Below are 19,101 nucleotides of genomic sequence, written 5' to 3'. Positions count from 1 at the left end.
CAAGCCAATCTGTCCATTTTCTCCTGACCTCTCTTATCAACAAGGTGTTTCCACCCACAGAACTGTCACTCACTCATGTTTTTTATTTTTCGCACCATTCTGTGTAAAATGTAGAGACTGTTGTGTATGAAAATCCCAGGAGATCAGCAGATTCTGAAATACTCAAACCAGCCCTTGTGGTACCAACAACTAGATCACACTTTTTCTTCATTCTGATATTTGTTGTGAGCATTAACTGAAGCTCTTGACCTGTATCTGCATGATTTTTTTGCATTACACTGCTGCCATGTGATTGGCTGATTAGATAACCTCATGAATGTACAGGTGTTCTCTGACTCACTAAAAGACTCTGGATGCAAGCTGTCAGCAAAAAATGTCTTGTTTTGGGATTTTTAGGGATTAATAATACTACTACAAAATAATTATTTTGACCCCTAACTATATTAAAGGCTTCGTTTAATATATTTTTAGTCATGTCATGACATTAAAGTTAAATAAATGGCCTAAATACATAAATTAATTAGAATCCAAACTTTTTGGTTCATAGTTAATATTTCTATGCCTTTTCTAACTCCACTAGCCTACTGTGCACTTTGCTGAGGAGCCCATTATCCGAGGCGGTGATGAGGATGATGAGGATGAAAACGAGGACGACGAAGACGGCGAGCATAGCGACGACGAGGCTCGGTCAGCCCCCTTCCCTGCTGAGAAACAGCGCCTCATCCGCAAGGATACACCACACTACAAGAAGCACTTCAAGATCACCAAACTGCCCAAACCTGAGGCTGTAGCTGCGTTACTGGAGGGCTTCAGCCCTGACGCCCCCACATCAGTCCCCCGAATACCCAGCGAAGAGAAGGATGGGGAGCAGGAAGAGGAGGAGGATGAAGAGGGAGCATCAGTTAACACCCCTCTGTTGCGGAGACTAGAGGCGGCTGAGCAAGAGGACAGCAGGCTGACTCAGGTGAACAGCTCGCTGCAGCCGGTGAAGGTAAGGCTAATCCAGAGCAGGAAAGGCAGAACTTTGCTGGTGAGATGGAGAGTGTTAAACTGAGCATGCAGTAGAGTTTTGAGGGGTAAAGACGAGAAAGGTCACATGTCTCATAACGACATGCTTCATTCATAACGGAGTAAGCCCATTTTGTATGTTGATGTCAATGCAGCATATGGCGCTAGTGATTTGTGTAATAGACCCAGTATCTACAGATTTCAAATTTTAGCCCTTGTAGTTGATCATAGTACAAACTTTGAGATAGTGCAACCTGCTACTGAGCATATATATATATATTTTTTTTTATAAAGAAGCAGTGCTTATTTTTTTATAAAGAGGCAATGTGTAATTAGAATTTGACCATCAATACAGATATTTGCATGGGATTTACGTATACATGGAAAGGAAATGCTTTATGGCGCATCACTTCTGATGTGAAAAGGGCTTCAGGAATATGTTAAGTTCATTATTAGAAGGATCTTTATATCACATGCTGACTGACGTACCCATATACCAGTGTAACCTCCACCCACTTTCACTCTGTAGTAACTGGTTTCAGGGCAATGAATGACACTTGTTCACAGATTAACAGGTTAGGCTCTGCGTAGGCAACACTGCGAAACACTAGTGCAACAACGCTTAGTAGATTTTCTTGTTTGATTGACAGATAGGGATGTCAAATGACAACACCCCTTCCTTTTGCCTTTCCTCTTAGTTCCACACATGCTCCACCTTCAACACCTCACCACGCCCCTTTTGAGCACTGCCTCCACCCACCCCATGCTCTGCTGCTCCTCATCATTATTTGCCACTTTTTTTTTTTTTTCTTCTTTCCAGGAAATCATGCCCCTTTTTTTCCACAAGTGTTGTGTGTAAGGCAGTGGGTGAAAGGCAGTTCATTTCATAAAAGTTCACAGATAACATTTAATTCAAAATAACACATTTGAATGAATCCATGATGCTTAACTGAGCTGTTTTTCCCCCCCTCAGAGCTGTGTAAAACATTCACTGGCCCCCTGATCCTATCTGTTGATATTAGCTAACATGCGCTGGGTACTGGTTTAAATAACTCTCCAATTTTACTGTTTTTAACAGTAAGCTGGCAGTGTAATATGTTGCAAGCTGGCCGTCACTACATACAATTAAGTTCTGTTAATAACTTGAACACACAAATTAAAATTCTGTGTGTTTATTTGTGCATAATATCACCAGAGATATCAGAAATCCAGATGCTGCATTAGCCGCTGTTCCTCGCTGTTTTCATATGTCTTTGCCCCACCGCATTAGAAGGAGACTCATAAGCCACTATGAGTCTATAGAGAGATGTGTGTTTTCTCTGAAAAAAATTGCCTATAACTTTCATGTTGAACTGAATTTTACCATATTTGCTTTGTTACAGGCAGCATCTATTTGGTGTAAATGTAAATTTGGTGTCTATAATGTAAATGTACAGTGGGACAGAAGTGATTATAAGAGCAAGCATTTTAACATTTTGCTGCTATCGATACTGTTAAATCTACTAACACGTATTAGAAATAAACTATAATAATAATCTAATAATAAATCAGACTAGAAATCCCAAAGAGTTTTATTTTAAATTCATATGAAATGAATCAGCAAATAACACTATTGCCTGATATCACAAAGAATGTGTTATATGTCATGTTAAAATATAAAACATAATGTAACAGTATATCATGATATATAAAGCCTACCTGACAAAATAAGTTCTGCTCAAATTAAAAAAGAAATAAATAAATACATAAATAAATAAATAAATAGTGTTGCATGGGGACGAACCAGAATCTCATTCCTGTGAATGGAGCAGCACCACACACGTGAAATGTAACCCATCACAGCATCTACATTTCCTATATCTGAGTAACATTCTCAAATCAAATGGGATCAGGGACCCAGGAAGTGTGTGTGGGTGTGTGAGATGTCTGTTTCTCTGTGTAGATAGCGTGATTTGTTTTGGTGTGTGGGACATTGTGTGTACTGCGTTAATGCCAAATGAATGTGTACATTTTCTTTCTTGCTCAGTGTTTGATCTTAAACAATGTGATGTGGACAAAAATCCATGGGAAGACAGCAGTGCACGCTTCCCTGACTGCAGTCTGCTTTATGAACTTTGATCAAGCTTGAATTTTAATTTAACTTGAAATCATCTTTAATTTAATTTACCACTTACAGTTTGAAATTTGGAAGGGGCAACTCACTGATTTTTGCTTTAGGTAGCAAGATCAGCAGTTTGGCCTGAAATCAGTGTGACTGCATTAATCTGTCTCAGAGTAGTCGCAAATTAATCGACTGCCAAAGGTATGGATGGGCAATAAAGCAAAAAATATTACATCATGATACTTAAACATATTACCAATCTATGTATTTTTAATACATGCTGGTATTGCAATAATTCACCTGCACAGCCTCATTACAGCTAAATTATAATAATAAATTATATTTTAAAAGGTTTTTTTTTTTCAAAAAGGAGAATTGAAATAACTGCTGCAAAGCTATGGATACATGACTTCACATGTTATGATCTCAGAAAAAGCTTTTTGTGATGTAATATATCTCAATATTAATATAATCTGATGCCCAGCCGAAGCAAAAATTTGACACAAAAACTGCTGCTGCTCTGCTTTTCTCATTTGTGTGTGTGTGTGTGTGTGTGTGTGTGTGTGTGTGTGTGTGTGTGTGTGTTGAAGGGTGCTGTAAAGTCCACGTGTAAAGTGTGATTGTATGTGTCTGGGTGGAGTGTTACTTCCTTATTCATTCTTTTGATGTGGGTTGTCCTGGAGGATGCGAGTGCTGATGATTTTTATTTTTTGGTTTTATTTTGGCCTCACTAATCCGCATGCCCTCTTGCTGGTTCCTATCCTAACAGGGGGTGTCATTTGATCAAGTCAATAATCTGCTGATTGAGCCTGCTCGAATTGAGGAGGAAGAGGTCTGTACCTACTCTCTCCATCTAGCTGTCTCTCTCCTTCTCTCTCTTACTTTCTCACTCGCTCACTCTTCACCTGTGATTAGGAAGCGGAGGGGAAGAAACAGACCACTGGATAATTGAGGCCAATGGCTAGGGAATGGCTCACCGTCACTCAACACATAAGCCACAAATGTGATGGAACCCTGTTTGAGAGACAGAGATTAAGCATTTGAGATCATCTTACTGCTAATCAGTGTTTTGGAAAGTATATTGTGATTGTCAGTTGCCTTTAATTATTAATTTTTAATGAAATGCCTCATTTACTTCAGGATCCTTGAATGCACATTAGTTTTAAACCAGGGTTCCATTATTCCTGTGGCTTGTTCGTTCCCTTCTGTGTCTGTCTGTCTGTCACTGTGTTTCTTTCAGTCTGTCTCAGTCATCTGTCAGACTCTGTGGCCCAGGAGCAAGTAGTGCCAAGGCACCGTAATGTAAAAATCTTTTTCAGTACCATTCTACAAGTGTGTTAGTTTGACAGAGGCAGTGTTCCGTTCACGATTCATGATTGTTAAAATCAAACATTTCATTCAAAAAGTATTCCGACCCCATTATGGTCTCCAATACATTAAAGCACTAATGCATTCATTTTCCCTCCTCATCAATACTCTACAATAAAGAACCCATACATTTTTTAATGAAGCTTTTAATTTCATAAAAAAAACATCACATTTACATAAATGTTCAGACGCTTTGTTGGAGCACAGTGGCAATGATTATTTTGAGGATTTATTCCCATTCCTCTCTGCAGAACCTCTGGAGCTCTGTCAGGTTGGACTCTTGTGTTCTTTCGGCTGTGTGTATGGGTCACTGTTGTGTGGGAGATGGAGCTTTATTGATTACACGTGGGCGATATGTAAAAATAATTCAAAATATATACTTTTGTTTTAAAAAAAAAAACATTAAACGACCAAACATAGACATAACATAAAGTACAAAACATCCAAACACGCAAAACTCCCAGTTCCATCCTCACCACAAAGTCTTCTCTCAAAGCTGCGACAAAAGCAATAAAACATTGTTTGTCTCTTAATAATTTAAAAATACTTGTTTACTACTTCAATCTAAAAATGGCTTAAAATCTATCAAACTGGGCGGTTTATAAAGTCCACAATGAGACTCTCATCCTGCTAGCGATGTGGTGTACGGCCGGCCTAAGCAGAAAGCAGAGAAGAAGCTGACAAGCAAGAACACGACTGAATTTTAATCTTAAGACAGGTTCAAGCTAAAACTGTTTCAGTTTAGAACAACATAGTTTTTACTTTCTCTAATAACTACATACCTCATAAAAATTTGCTTTAATAATATAGCCTATATATATTTTGTCTTCTTTTTCCTTCGCACTTGTAATTACGTCAGTAATTGCTTTAGAGCAGTCATGATCATAGTCGTTTAAATCACTAAATAGTTTATATTTTGAGAAATTGAACTATCTAAGTTTGTCCGAAAACATTGTGGCCAGGTGCAGATCAAAATAACTCTGGCTGGGATTTAAAAAAAAAAAAATCCAGAGTGTTTTTGGTAAACTGCTGTTAGGTTTCTTTCTTCCTTTCAGCCCTCATAGCCTGCGGGTCCTTTAGCTGCCTTTTGGCTGCAAGTGAGTTGTCATGTGCCTTTTACTGAGGAGTCTGGCCACTTAACCATAAACACCTGATAGATGGAGTGCTGCAGAGATAGTTTTCCTCCTGGCAGGTTCTCCCATCTCCACACAGGACCTCTGGCATTCTGTCAGAGCGATCTCTGGAGTTCTTGGTCACCTCTCTGACTAAAGCTTTCCTTGCCCAGATGCCTCTGAGGTCTTTGGACAATTGCTGTGACCTCAGGTAGTGTGTTTTTTTTTTTTCTCCCCTCTAACATGCTCTGTAAGGTGTGAGGCTTTTTATATTCAAACTATAGACAAAGTGTGCCTTTGTTAATCATGTCCAATTAACTGAATCTGCAACTACTGAACTTTCAAATCAAATTGTAATATAATTGAAATCCAGGATGATCAGTGGAAAATTGGGATGCACCTGAGCGCAGTGTCCGGTATCACAATAAAACTTGAATGCTTGTGTAAATGTGATGGTAGGACAGGAATGTTAAAGTGAGATAACGACTCATAAACAGGATGCAAGTTAAATACTGGTTCACATTGATGCTATAACCTTTAGAGAGACCTACAGTATTTTCTGATCAGTAAGTCTAGAGTAAAGGGGGAAAAAAATCAAAGTATGTCACATTTTAGCTTGCAGAATGTTTTACTTCCTCTGAAAAGACCCTCTACAGACCCCTACTGGTCTGATTTAGGAATTATCTCAGTCCAGAGTGCCTTTTACCTCCATTACCCACATAGCCACTGCTGTGACCACTGCTTAATCATTTTTTTAAGTAAAGAAAAGACCACAGCCCATATGCTTTCGCTCCATTGACTCATAGTTCACCTTGATGAAGTCAACATGAGTTTCATCTAGCATGGCTGTTTTCTATGTTATTTTGGCAAAGCCATAACGACTTTAACTAGAGTAGGAAGCCTTGAAGCCTACCATAAATAGCCAACGAATAGGCATATTATTAATGCAAATTTGAAAGGCCTGACAAATGTACATGTTTTCTTAGTTATATCCTCTAAACAAGGGATTCTCAAACCTTTTGCAGCCATGGAATCTCTTTAACTGTATAATAAATGTCATGGATCCCCTCAGCACAGATTGTTTTTAGTGATCATAATTAAACAATTTAAAGATCCAGCTCATTATTTAAATGTGTTCAATAGTATCTCGTCTATTTAATGGGGCATTTTATTCCTGAACGTTCCACCATCAACACAAGAGTTGACCTGTTTCATAGGGCTACCTGTAGCCGTTAGTAAGGTATGGATTAAATCCATTCAACTCAAGTGACCAGTCAGTCAGGTTAATAACATATAAGAATTAAATAATACATATAATTATCATTAATTATTCAATATAATATATACTATACAGAGTGCTGTTTTGAGGAGGAAAATATACATTACTCATCACACTTAGTTGGCTATAATGTTGCTAATAAATGACATGTGGAGGCAGCCGTCTTTTTTCCCGCACTTTGTAGCTTGAAGGTCGAAAATGATGTAATTCCAAGCTCCAACTTCCCAACCCGAGTTAAGTCGAACATAGCGTTGGCCGTCTGTAGTCCTGTCTAGTTTAGTTTCAATTTGCAGTGTTGCAGCTTGCTATTATTGTTTATTGAGAGAGCCAGTTAATATTCACATGGCAATCATTATCATTTATTGCTTTTTATCAACTAATTCTTATACAAGCCAGACTGATTTGCAGACATGTTGCTATGTTTAAATGTTAGGATGAGTTGACTTGTTAGTATTGTCCATGAGCAATGAGAGAATATCATCAGATGTCCATATATTTGTCCTGCGTTTGTCACACAGTTAGATGGAAACATTGCATCAATAACTCATTTAAAAATTAAATGTGGAAGTTTCACTGGCCCAGAGCGTCGTGCTCACTTTATTTTAGCCCTTTCCATTCCTTTATTCATCTTTCTTTTAGACTTCTACGTCGTTCAAGTGTAGTGTTCACGTCTATTTTGCATGGCTTGCTTATGTAGAATTGCCAGCATCCATCTTGTTCCTCGGCATATTTACTTGATTTTTAACCTTTTTCAATTATCAACTAATGTGTTTGCTGCTTTGAAGTACCAATGTTTTTTTTTTTCACTTATTAATCCACTTAGCATGTGTTCGTTTCTGTATGTATAATGTAGTCAGTATGTAGATGTTGTTGTTGTTTATTTAGGTAAATGTTTGTCATCCTGTTTAGTCTCGTAATAAATGTGGATCCCAACAGGGGTAAATCGTGAATGAGCCTAGATTTTATTTAATCAAGATAGTTTTAATAAAATGTCCTTGGCATGTGTCAGTGAAAACCTGACTTCTTGCATGCGTTTTGCTGGGTGTCCACATCAGTTGGATCAATATGAGACTCAATATCCTGTCCCAACATTCATGGCTTCCTTTCCTTGATTCCATAAATTCCTGGGAGATCATTTTCTAGTTGAAGGTGATAGTAATGAATGCATTTAATTAGCTGCCTCATAAATAGCATCTACAGATTCTTGACACGTATGTGGTCACTGGTTGCAAATTAGCATGTATTGACTTTTTTTTCCTCAAGAAGTTTCATGATATAGTGCAAAGCAAATGGTTAACTTTGGGTTTCCCAGTTTTCTGTTCACTAACATGCACAATTTGGCTTAGAGGTCACATGAGAGTAAGGAAAGGAAACCATTCTGAATGTTTGGATTGGATTGTCTGCCACTGTGACTGCTGCAGTGTACACTTTTCACCGAGCTGTCACTCCCTCTAGATAAAAAAAACTTACTATTTCAGAACCACTGATCTACAGTCTACAGTCAGACTTTCAGCTTTAATTCAAGGGGTTTAACAAAAATATTGCATTAACCATTTAGGAATTACATCCAGTGGAGTCCCTCCATTTTCACAAGCTCAATATTAATTGGTCAAACTAACATAGTTATAAATATAAGGATTATTTTTAATACTTGGATGCAAATCCTTTGCAGTCAATGACTGCCTGAAGTCTGGAACCCATGGACACCAAAATGAAACCAAATGCTGAGTTTCCGGCCTTGAGATGCTTTGCCAGGGCTTTACTGCAGCCGCCTTCAGTTGCTGCTTGTTTGTGGGTCTTTCTGCCTTCAGTTTTGTCTTCAGTAAGTGGAAAGCATGCTCAGTTGAGTTGAGGTCATCGGCCATTCCATTTCTTTACCATAAGAAGCCCTTGGGTTGCCTTCGCAGTATGTTTTGGGTCATTATCCATCTGTATTGTGAAGTGCTGTCCTACCCATTTTGCAGCATTTGACTGAATGTGAGCAGAGAGTATAGCTCTATACACTTCGGAATTCATCCTGCTACTTCTGTCAGCAGTCACATTATTAATAAACACCAGTGACCCAGTTCCATTGGCAGCTGTACGTGCCCATGCCATAACACTGCCTCCAGATGTTTGACAAATGATGTGGCATGCTTTGGATCATGAGCCCTTCCTTTGCTTCTCCATACTCTTGTCTTACCATCATTCTTGTACAAGTTAATCTTGGTCTGGTCAGCTGAACTGGTCAGGCTTTTTTTTTTTTTTTTTTTTTAAGGCAAAGTCTAATCTGGCCTTTCTGTTCTAGAGTGTTACCAGTGGATTACATCTTGAGGTAAACCATCTGTGTTTACATTCCTGACGGTGTCTCTTGATTGTAGACTCTGACAATGATACGCCTACCTCCTCCAGAGTGTTCTTGACTTCTGTTGATGTTGTGAAGGGATTTTTCTTCAACAAGGAAAGAATTCTGTGATGATCCACTTTAGTTCTCTTCCGTGGTCTTCCAGGCGTTTTGGTGTTGCTGAGCTTGCCATTGCATTCCTCCTTTTTAAGAATTGATTTGGCCACTCCTAAAGTTTCTGCTATCTCTCTGATAGGTCTGTTTTGTTTTTTTCAGCCTAATGATGACCTCCTTCACATGCATCGAAGGTTTCTTTGGACCACATATTGAGCTGTTCATTCCCATGAACAGCTACCATGTGCAAATTCAATGCTTGGAATCAACTCCAGACCTTCTATCTCCTTAATCTGTCATGAAATAAGGAGGAAACAGGCCACTCCTGGCCATAAAACTGCTTATCAGTCAAGGTCCAATTACTTTTGAGCCTGTCAAAATGGAGGGAAAATGGATTTTTGTTAAACCCCTTGAATTAAAGCTGAAACACTTCAATCACATCTTGATTCCTTCATTTCAAATCCATTGTGGTGATGTACAGAGGCAAAATTACAAAAATTGTGTCACTGTCCAAATATCTATGGACCTGACTGTAAATAAAGAAGTGGACATTAATTAGAAGGAGGAATTTGTTCAGTGATTAGTCCCTTCTTTAATAATTTAACCCCATGTTTATGGAGATAAAAAAAGAGGATTTGTTGAATGTCTGACCTCTGCACTTTACCCTTAGCTGGTCCTGAGCATCCTAAGACAAACTGGTGGATTAGGCATCAGTATAGCTGGGGGGAAAGGATCCACTCCTTACAAGGGAGATGATGAGGTACATTTGTTTATCATTAGATGAGTATTTATTTTCTTGTCATAATTTGCATGCTGGTTGAATATTTGTTTGTGTGTTTTTCTGTAGGGTATCTTTATCTCCCGAGTGTCAGAAGATGGTCCAGCTGCACGAGCTGGGGTCAAAGTGGGAGACAAATTACTTGAGGTATATCTGTGTTATCGCAGGGTTTGAAATTCTTTTAAACCATTTTTTCAGCTCTACTGAAACTGATTTGCAAAAAGATTAAAATAAAAAAATGTTGACAAAAGGGTCGAGAGTTAATCACACCATGCATTTCTGACTTTATTGTATGCCACATCAGATATGTACAGCAGGAGAAAACTATAACTCATTTCCTTCCTGTGCTCCCAGGTAAACGGGGTAGATCTGCAGGGAGCAGAGCACCACACGGCAGTGGAGGCCTTACGGAGCTCAGGAACGGCAGTGACCATGACTGTGCTTCGTGAGCGAATGGTAGAGCCTGAGAACCCTATCACCACTACACCCCTGAGACCCGAGGATGATTACTTCCCCCGGGAGAGGAGGTCCACTGGCCTTCCATTCAGCCTGGAGCCTGGATCCACTGCCGTTAGCACGGGCCCCTGCCAGCGCCTGGCCACCTGCTTAGTCCGCAACGACAAAGGCTTAGGCTTCAGCATCGCTGGGGGAAAAGGCTCCACACCGTATCGGACTGGAGACATGGTAAATCAGGAACACTGGACATATAGTAAACACTTGCTTGTATCTCCTGTCTACTTCTGTCTCATTTTTTGTTTTTACTATTTCATGTTGAAAATATCAACTTTGATGCAAGTAGGTAAACTTTCCTGTGGCATGTTGTTAACAGCAGAGATAATTTAGCAGCATACATATGTATTTCTATGATGAATATAAAATTCATTTAACATTCAAGAAGTGCGCAAGTTATGACCTCAGTTTTCTCAGGCTCTGGCATTTTGGTCAAAAATGAGTTAACTTCATGAACATCATCACTGGAGGAATACATAATTCTCTTTTGCTGTTGTTTCTTTTTACTTTTCATTGTATTTGGTATAATATTTAAAAAAAAGATAGGATACATTTGGTAAAATTCTATCAGCTGGTCTGTCAATGTTCACATTCTGTTGTGCATCCTGTACACGCAGGATTAGTTTAGGTTGACTAGATTTTTTTAGTCTTACAATGTAAAAAAAAAAACAAAAAAAAACTTGTGGTACATCAAAAAGTCTTCAGTGCAGAAGAAATTTAAAATAACTAGTATCACATGACACATAGATTTTACATTCATATGCTAACTGCATGCCCCAGATTTCAAACCTGCTTTTCATCCAGATACAACCTTATAACACAAAAGTCATGAAAGGCATTTCGTTATTTATGTTAGCACTATTTTGCCATGGTTCGTTCTACCGAAAGTGTTCTCCCAAGTGAATATTTCATAGTGCTGATGATAAGCAAGCTGTCCAGGTATATATGTTCGCATCACGCTGCCAGTAAAAACTTTGCTCCAGTGATTCCTGCACTTCCACTGCAACCTTTTCCAGTTTAGTGGTTTGTGGTGCCACTAAGGCAACAGAGATATGAATAGCAAGCCGTGACATCTGAGCGGGAACTGGTGTTTAAGGCAGGGTGGAGGAGAAGGGTATTTTGGGCTCATCACACAAGATCACGTGTGTTACTGCCCTCTTGCTCACCTTACATAAATATAAAACAGTAACATTTCAAGTGCTGTAGAAGGAGACAGCCATTGCGTGTGCACTCAGCTTTGCTGAGTAACTGTAAGTGTTGCTGCCTTGCTGTGACTGAATTATGTGACTGTCCTGCTTTTGTGTTTGTGTTGTAATCAGTCTAACTAGAATATCTGAAGCATGTTAATGAGTTTTATTAAGGCATGTGTGCGTGTGTGGCTTTTTTTTTCTTTCGAGCCCTTCAAATAACTATTAATATAGTATTCTGTTAAGATATGGTACCTATGCGCTTGACTAAGTTTGTACCATGCATTAGAGTCATTTAAGTCAGTAATACTTAAAAACCTCTAGTCGTAATTATTTCAACAGTAAACCAGGCCTTCCAATGTTTAGAATTTAAAGTACCTCACAAAATTTATTAAGGCTTGTGTCAATGGCATGATGGGGTAGGAAACCACTAAGCAGATTTATATATTTAAGCAATATCGCACGCAGGGAGAGTGGTGTAGGTAATCACAGCCACACTGATATTCATTATAACCTTGCAATTGCAAATACAATAGTGCTTTTATACAACAGTTGTATAAACAAGAACTTAATATCGAGTAAGTGACATTTTGGACACAATATGTATATATGTGAATAGATCCTGCAGAATCCACACTCACTTTATAGCACACATTGATTTGTACAGTCCTCTTCATCTTCATCTTCATTTGTCGAACTTTCATAATTTAAGCAAAAGTTATATTCCTGAAAATTACGTTTACCATATGCGCTGTTGATGTAGCTAACTCTACTGTAGTAAAGGTTTTGAACTAGGAAGTGGAAGAAGTATGTGGCAAACACAGATGAGCAGAGAGATACACACAGTGAAACGTTCCAGTGCGTTCTAATAAATATAGGCACTCTGGGAACTCCGCTCAGCTAGTGAAACTACTGGCCTGGAACTAATTGTTGTATAAAATATTTAAACTTTCCTGAGTGCTCACCCCAGTCGTTGACATAAATTCTGGACAATGGAATGTTCATATATATAATAGTAGTATGTTGTTAGATAAAAGTTACTAAAAATATGTCTTTTCTTAAAACCTGAATTTGTTTGGGCCAGCAGTCATGCCAGTGTGGTGGTGTAGTAACACCTGTATTGTTTCTCACTGCTATTCTTCCTCCATAATAGGGAATCTTCATCTCTCGCATTGCTGAAGGAGGTGCTGCTCACAGAGACAACATCCTTCACGTGGGAGACAGAGTCATATCTGTGAGTGAAGTGCTCTCACTTTCTCGCTCTCTCTCTCTCGCTCACTCACTCTCTGACTTACTCTCTCTGCTTCGCTCTCTCTCGCCCTCTCTCTCTCTCTCACTCTCTCGCTCACTTTTGCCCTCTCTCTCTCTCTCTCTCTCTCTCAGCGATATCACAAAAAGTCAAGGAAATTGTTTCAGAATTAAAGTCGCCACTATAAATTAACCCTGTGAAAGATTTAGTGTGGTCTCCTGAGTAAAGTAACTGAGTCTGTTTCACTAAAATGACCCTCCTGCATGCTCTGAACCTTCTGCCTTTTTCCCCCTTCTTTCGCTGAAGATGACACATGGTTGTGTTGTAAGTGTGTAACTGTGTGTAACTACCCCCCGCCCCCCAAACAGTTCTGCATTTATTTTTGTATAGATGGATTTCAGATTTCAGCTGCTCTTGATCTCACCTTGACACTCCTTATCTCTTTTTGAGTTCTTGCTCTTTCACTGTCCTCGCATGGACACACTAACGCACTTCTTGCTTGCCTGGTGGTGGTCACTGTCATGAGGGCTGATTTGAGCTGGGTTCTGTGGGTCTATAGGTAACTGGTTGCATAGTTACCATAGCAGCAGCCAATGGTAAGCGCCGATACTGAATGGTCAGTGCTGGTCTCTGTCACTATTGTGAAAGCACCAATTAATAGGCCGGTTCAGGAGTAGCATAGTAGTTTAAAAACAAACAAACAAAACAAAAAAAAAAAAAACAAACACTAGGGCAATCAATGTGTATATTATGATTATTTTATTTCATTGCCTTTGTCAGTTTAAAGCCACACTTTTTGAAGAGTAATACTCTTGTGTTTAAAATTGATAAAGGCAAAACTAAGGATTTTAATATATTAATAATTTCAGATATTAACTAGGTAGTTAGTCAAGCTAGTTCGGTTTGAGCTAAACACACTGTTAGGCAAGTTTTAGGTATAACTAGATGTAGTTAAGAGAGAGCTGAATAAACATAGTTGTATTTGAGATAGATTTTGAGAAGATTGCTGCAGTGGTTATGCTTTCCAGCTTGCACGCTCTTCTATCACTCCTGGTGGCTGAACCTTTTCTTTTGTTTTCACTTTTCTCTTTCCACCCTTAATCAGGCCAATCTCCTTCTCAAACAAACCCCTGCTCGGGGCTGCATGCATGCTTATTACTGAAAGACTAAATCTTAATCTTCTACCATTAATTCTACCATAAATATGAGAATGCATGAAGGTTATTAAGCTTTGTAGTTAATTGAGTGTGCATTAGTGGCTCTTTTTTATAAAGTTTGGAAGCCCTGTAACACTTGTTTCAACTAACATCTGCCTGTATGAAAAAAAATGTATGCCTAAATGAATTGTCTAACAGAAAATACATGTACCTCTGAGAGAGTAAGCTATGATGATGATGATTAGCTCCTAAGCATGACCTGCTGCCCCCATCCAGTCCAGCACTGCTGGATGTTCAAGACTCCCCTCACCTTCCATTCACCTGCTATGGTGTGTGACTGTTGCTTTAGATCAATGGTGTAGACATGACAGAAGCCAGACATGACCAGGCAGTAGCGCTGCTTACCGGCACCTCCCCCACCATCTCGCTGCTAGTGGAGCGGGAACAAGCGAGCTCGGGCGGCTCCTCAGGCCGAGCACGCTCCCACTCTCCTCCTCCTCCGGAGCCTTCAGACTCACCAGAGCAAGAAGAGGCAGGAGATGACCGCCTGGGGAACCATCTCAGCTGTCCTATGGAGGATGAGTACCCCATAGAGGTGAGAACCTTCAGAAGTATTCAGCAAGCAGAGTATTGGCCAGTAAGTCTGTGTACCTAGGTGACTTTCTGATAACTGAATATATTAGTAATCAGGGTGTGTTCAGGATGTTTTTATGTCAGGAAAATATTAGTCTGTAGATTTTTATAAAATAGTTCATTTGATGTCTGTTTTAGGGTAATGAAATATTTCATAAGGCCACATTGCTTATTACTGTCACTTCTTTTTCTTGGAACTTAACATAAATGCGTCCCAGAGAAAATGGTGCACGGTATGAACGCCTGTTTGTGGATGTGTTGTGATAGCGTTTGTCCCTTTTGAAACCTTTGTATGGAATTGTTTCAAAACCATTGATTGCATTGTGCCATTTGATTAGAGTTAAGTTTCCTTCAGTAGTTTTTAAAAACTAAAATAGAATTTTCAAAACTCAGTTTGTTAACACTGAATAGTTGTTAACATTCAGCTTTCAGTATGTTAATTGTTGTATGTATGTGTATATATATATATATATTAATTTTTATTTTATTTTATTTTTTTAAATTATGTTCCCTGACATCATATCTTGCCCTCACAGGAAGTGACACTGGTCAAAACAGGTGGTCCTCTGGGTCTGAGCATTGTGGGTGGCAGTGACCATGCCAGCCATCCATTTGGCATCAGTGAACCAGGAGTGTTTATTTCAAAGGTAACTTTTTGCCAAGCTTTCCCAGCAGATAAAGATAATTTTATGTTTGTTTACATTTTCTGACCACCTTATACATGTGTGAATAGGTGATCCCTCATGGCCTAGCCTGTCAGAGTGGATTACGTGTAGGTGACCGCATCCTAGAGGTAAACTCCATTGACCTGCGACACGCCACCCACCAGGAGGCTGTCAAAGCCCTGCTGTCCAACAACAAGGAGATCCGCATGCTAGTGCGCAGAGACCCCTCACCACCTGGCATGCAGGTACACACACACGCACACTTGTGCACACACAAACTTGTCAGGTGGAACAGCAGTAGTACATTTTCAGATACACTGAAGCTGTTTGGAACTGCTCAGAGTGGAAACTAATCCACTGGTCTCAATGTGTATAGGAAATTGTCATTCACAAGCAGCCTGGAGAGAAGCTGGGCATCAGCATCCGAGGAGGAGCCAGAGGGCATGCCGGCAACCCATTTGATCCAACAGATGAAGGCATCTTCATCTCCAAGGTAGAAACAATGTTCAGTTTGTATTGATTGAGCTTAGCTTTTGCTTACTAGACTGGTATGAAAGAATTTAACATGTTTATCTGTGCTATGTAGGTGAGCTCTTGTGGTGCTGCAGCACGAGATGGCCGCCTGAAGGTGGGGATGAGAATCCTGGAGGTGGGCAATCACAGTCTCCTTGGAATGACTCATACGGAAGCAGTCAGGGTCTTGCGTGCCACAGGAGATACACTGGTCATGCTGGTGTGTGATGGCTTTGACCCCAGAAACGTCGCTGGCACAGAGGTAAATGTTCAGCTGAAACCGTGGCAGCGTACACAAGAACAAGACACCAGACATTCAGATGTGGTTTTCCTCTTTGTTGTTTGCCCAGGCATCTCCGGGTGTCATTGCGAACCCATTTGCTGCTGGAATTGTTCGAAAGAACAGCATGGAGAGCATCTCCTCAATAGACAGAGATCTGAGCCCAGAAGAGATGGACATCATGCAGAAGGTGAGCTGTTTGTACATCAGACTGTAGAACATTTCTTAGGGGAAGTCAGAGGCAGGAATGAAAAGGAACCATGTTGCCATTTTCTTCCAAAGGAGGTTGAGATGGTGAGAGAGACGTCTCAGTGGGAACGGGAGGAGATGGAGAAAGTGGTGAGTGAACTCACAAATGTAGGGCTCTCATAGGCATGTCATAGAGGACATGGGTTCAGGACAACAGCAGTAGCTTTTCCAAATTCCTTACAGCATAAGCTTCCCTTATGACTTGTGCTAATATGTGTGGGTTCTATCCTTTTTCTTCCTCTCTTATCCCCTCTTTTCCCCACCTCTTTCTGAATGGATCTGGGTGTCATTTTCACTCTCACCCTTTCATTCATTCATTTTATTAATGTCTCTTATGCCACCTTTTTTCCCCCATTGCATTATTCATCCGCGGCCAACATCATTTCTTTCCCCATCGTTTGAATGGACGTGTGCGTGTGTCCACCGGCCATTACTTTTTGGTCTGTGATTTCGTGTGTGACTGGTCACCCCCTCCCACCTCCTTTATCCCTCCCCCCCCTTTTCGCTGAAGGAGCGTATGCGCTTGGAGCGTGAAGCGGCTACTCGTCTGCTGGAGGAGGAGACTGAGGTGAGGCTTTAAGCCCCTGCTGCTTTAGGATAGCCCTGGCCATCTGAGGGCAGCACTTTGCCCTGGAGTTGGACTGCAGCCGCACATCAGCTTGTTCCTTATGACACTGAGCTTTAGTTTTTGTGTATATTACAGAAAGACAATAATGCTGTTGCACCACTTTTATTGTACCACTGAAAAAGCAGTGCAGTATGATAATGTTATGTCGTACTGTATTTTTTTCTGCAGAGCATGAGCACTGGACCTCTGAAACTGGACTACAAGACACTGGCAGCTCTTCCCACAACCAGCCTGCAGAGGGTCAATCGGGTGAGTTTGAGACTGTGACAGTTTACGTACTGGACGAGTTCCCTGATCAGATTCCTGTGAACTGCTGCATCTCAGTGTGATAGACTTTACACACCCTCCACTTATATTATAAGTACTATGTTCCATGAGTGTGGTGAAAATGAACATTGACGAATGCCAGTGTGATTTCACACTGCTTATGGACGTTAGTAATATTAGAACTATCCTTAAATTAGAACAGTCCTCCCTCTTTTTATATGTACATCAATTATATATATTTTTATATATAATTGGTTTGAGTATTTCAAGGAGCTATTTATTAGCCAGACTTATGCTTTAAATCTATGAATCTAATCATTATTAATCCTTAAATCTAATCATTATTAATCACTAAACCTTTTATGAATCTGATTCTAAAACTGCTTGTTCATTCCCATGAGTTTTAATGAACATCTTGTTGATCAAATGACAAAATCTTGTTGGTTGATCTGCATTTAATGAAAAAAATAATAAATATTAGATATGCTAAAATAATTTTGTGGCATTAAATATTCAGTTTCCTGAGATCAGTCCAAGTTAAGGAATAATCACGTGTGTCGTTTTGGTTGGTAGCAGGTGCGCATTTTGGTAACTCGCGTGAAGGACTTTTTTGCATTGCTGTGTCTCCATGTCCTTAAAGTGAATGCGCTGTTGGGTTCTATTTAGTCTGGAGAAGAATCTCTTGACCTTTTGATTTTCATTTACCTTCTTGCCAAGTTGCAGAAATGACTAAATATTATTCAGGCTTCTTTACCTCAGACAGAATGGTGTAACTGGCTCCTCATTCTCAGGAGTAAACTGTACAGAGGTATTGGGCTGACAGCTGACAAGAGCTTAGAGGTTATTTTAAAAAAAGTATGTGAGTGACTGTTGGACACGCTTCTCATGGGTGGGTGGGCCGGCCACTAAGGAGGAAGGTTCCCATGATAGAACTTAATCACTTCTCTAAGAGTTTTCTATCAGTGGAGGAAGATCAAACCAGAGATCTCTGAACCTGTAATTCTCTTTAAAGTGAGTTTCTGTACTCTTTCTTTTCAAAACTTTTTTTATTTCTTCATTCTTCATTTATGTTCTACATTCTACTTTCTTTCTGTCTGTTTTTCATTTGCTGGTGTATTTTTTTTTATTCGTTTGTTGTTTTTTTTTTATTTGGTGGTGTTATTGTTTCTGTTTTTCTTTTTTAATTTTAAATGAGGTATTTACCAGTTGTGCTTAATTTGGATGTGATATTGACATAGGCCTGGGTGTCGTTTTGATGTAGTAGGTATATAGTTCTGCTGGATTTATGTCGTATCAATATTTGAGGTACAATTCGTTCTTTAAAGATCCTTATACTGTTATCTCATTTTGCATATGCCGGTTTACTTACTGCTTTATAAATAAACTGTTATTTATATGAATTTCTAAGTTAATCTGGTGTCTTACATGATGGAGGACTTTTTAACAATTTTAAGTATAAACAGCTTTAAATGTGTTTCCACTTTGAACATTGCACGTTTGCATTTTTAAGCATTTCGCCTACTTCGGGCATGCAGCTGTTGGCAAAGCTATTCAAGTAGAGGGAGGGAGATAGTGGAAGAAGGAAGGGGCAGTTAGCTTGTGGGAACTTACCATAGACTTACCACAGAGTCCTCTAGACACATTTTGTCAGGAGTAGAGATTTGTAATGTTGTCTTTTGG

The 19,101-nt window shown here is 39.6% G+C and overlaps 1 protein-coding gene across 36 annotated transcripts in view; it reads left to right on the top strand.

Moving 5' to 3' along the window:
- The window catches only part of scrib (scribble planar cell polarity protein), an 84,192-nt gene that overhangs the window by 50,003 nt on the left and 15,088 nt on the right, over nucleotides 1-19,101 (top strand). For 28 of the 36 annotated variants that reach the window (XM_034303916.2, XM_034303904.2, XM_026936603.3 and 25 more), the window contains exons 15-29: nucleotides 581-991; nucleotides 3,879-3,941; nucleotides 9,976-10,065; nucleotides 10,153-10,230; nucleotides 10,438-10,767; nucleotides 12,934-13,014; nucleotides 14,536-14,781; nucleotides 15,356-15,466; nucleotides 15,553-15,729; nucleotides 15,861-15,977; nucleotides 16,071-16,259; nucleotides 16,348-16,467; nucleotides 16,560-16,616; nucleotides 17,038-17,094; nucleotides 17,323-17,403. In XM_034303916.2, coding sequence (XP_034159807.2) covers nucleotides 581-991; nucleotides 3,879-3,941; nucleotides 9,976-10,065; nucleotides 10,153-10,230; nucleotides 10,438-10,767; nucleotides 12,934-13,014; nucleotides 14,536-14,781; nucleotides 15,356-15,466; nucleotides 15,553-15,729; nucleotides 15,861-15,977; nucleotides 16,071-16,259; nucleotides 16,348-16,467; nucleotides 16,560-16,616; nucleotides 17,038-17,094; nucleotides 17,323-17,403 — 2,208 coding nt within the window. The remainder of the gene's footprint in view (nucleotides 1-580; nucleotides 992-3,878; nucleotides 3,942-9,975; nucleotides 10,066-10,152; nucleotides 10,231-10,437; nucleotides 10,768-12,933; nucleotides 13,015-14,535; nucleotides 14,782-15,355; nucleotides 15,467-15,552; nucleotides 15,730-15,860; nucleotides 15,978-16,070; nucleotides 16,260-16,347; nucleotides 16,468-16,559; nucleotides 16,617-17,037; nucleotides 17,095-17,322; nucleotides 17,404-19,101) is intronic. The other 8 variants (XM_034303907.2, XM_026936621.3, XM_026936622.3 and 5 more) reach the window with 3 other exon arrangements.

The sequence above is a fragment of the Pangasianodon hypophthalmus genome, chromosome 4, assembly GCF_027358585.1.
Source record: "Pangasianodon hypophthalmus isolate fPanHyp1 chromosome 4, fPanHyp1.pri, whole genome shotgun sequence".
Taxonomy (NCBI): Eukaryota; Metazoa; Chordata; class Actinopteri; order Siluriformes; family Pangasiidae; genus Pangasianodon; species Pangasianodon hypophthalmus.
Note: the sequence above shows the minus strand (reverse complement) of the source record. Positions and strands in the feature narration are given on the sequence as shown.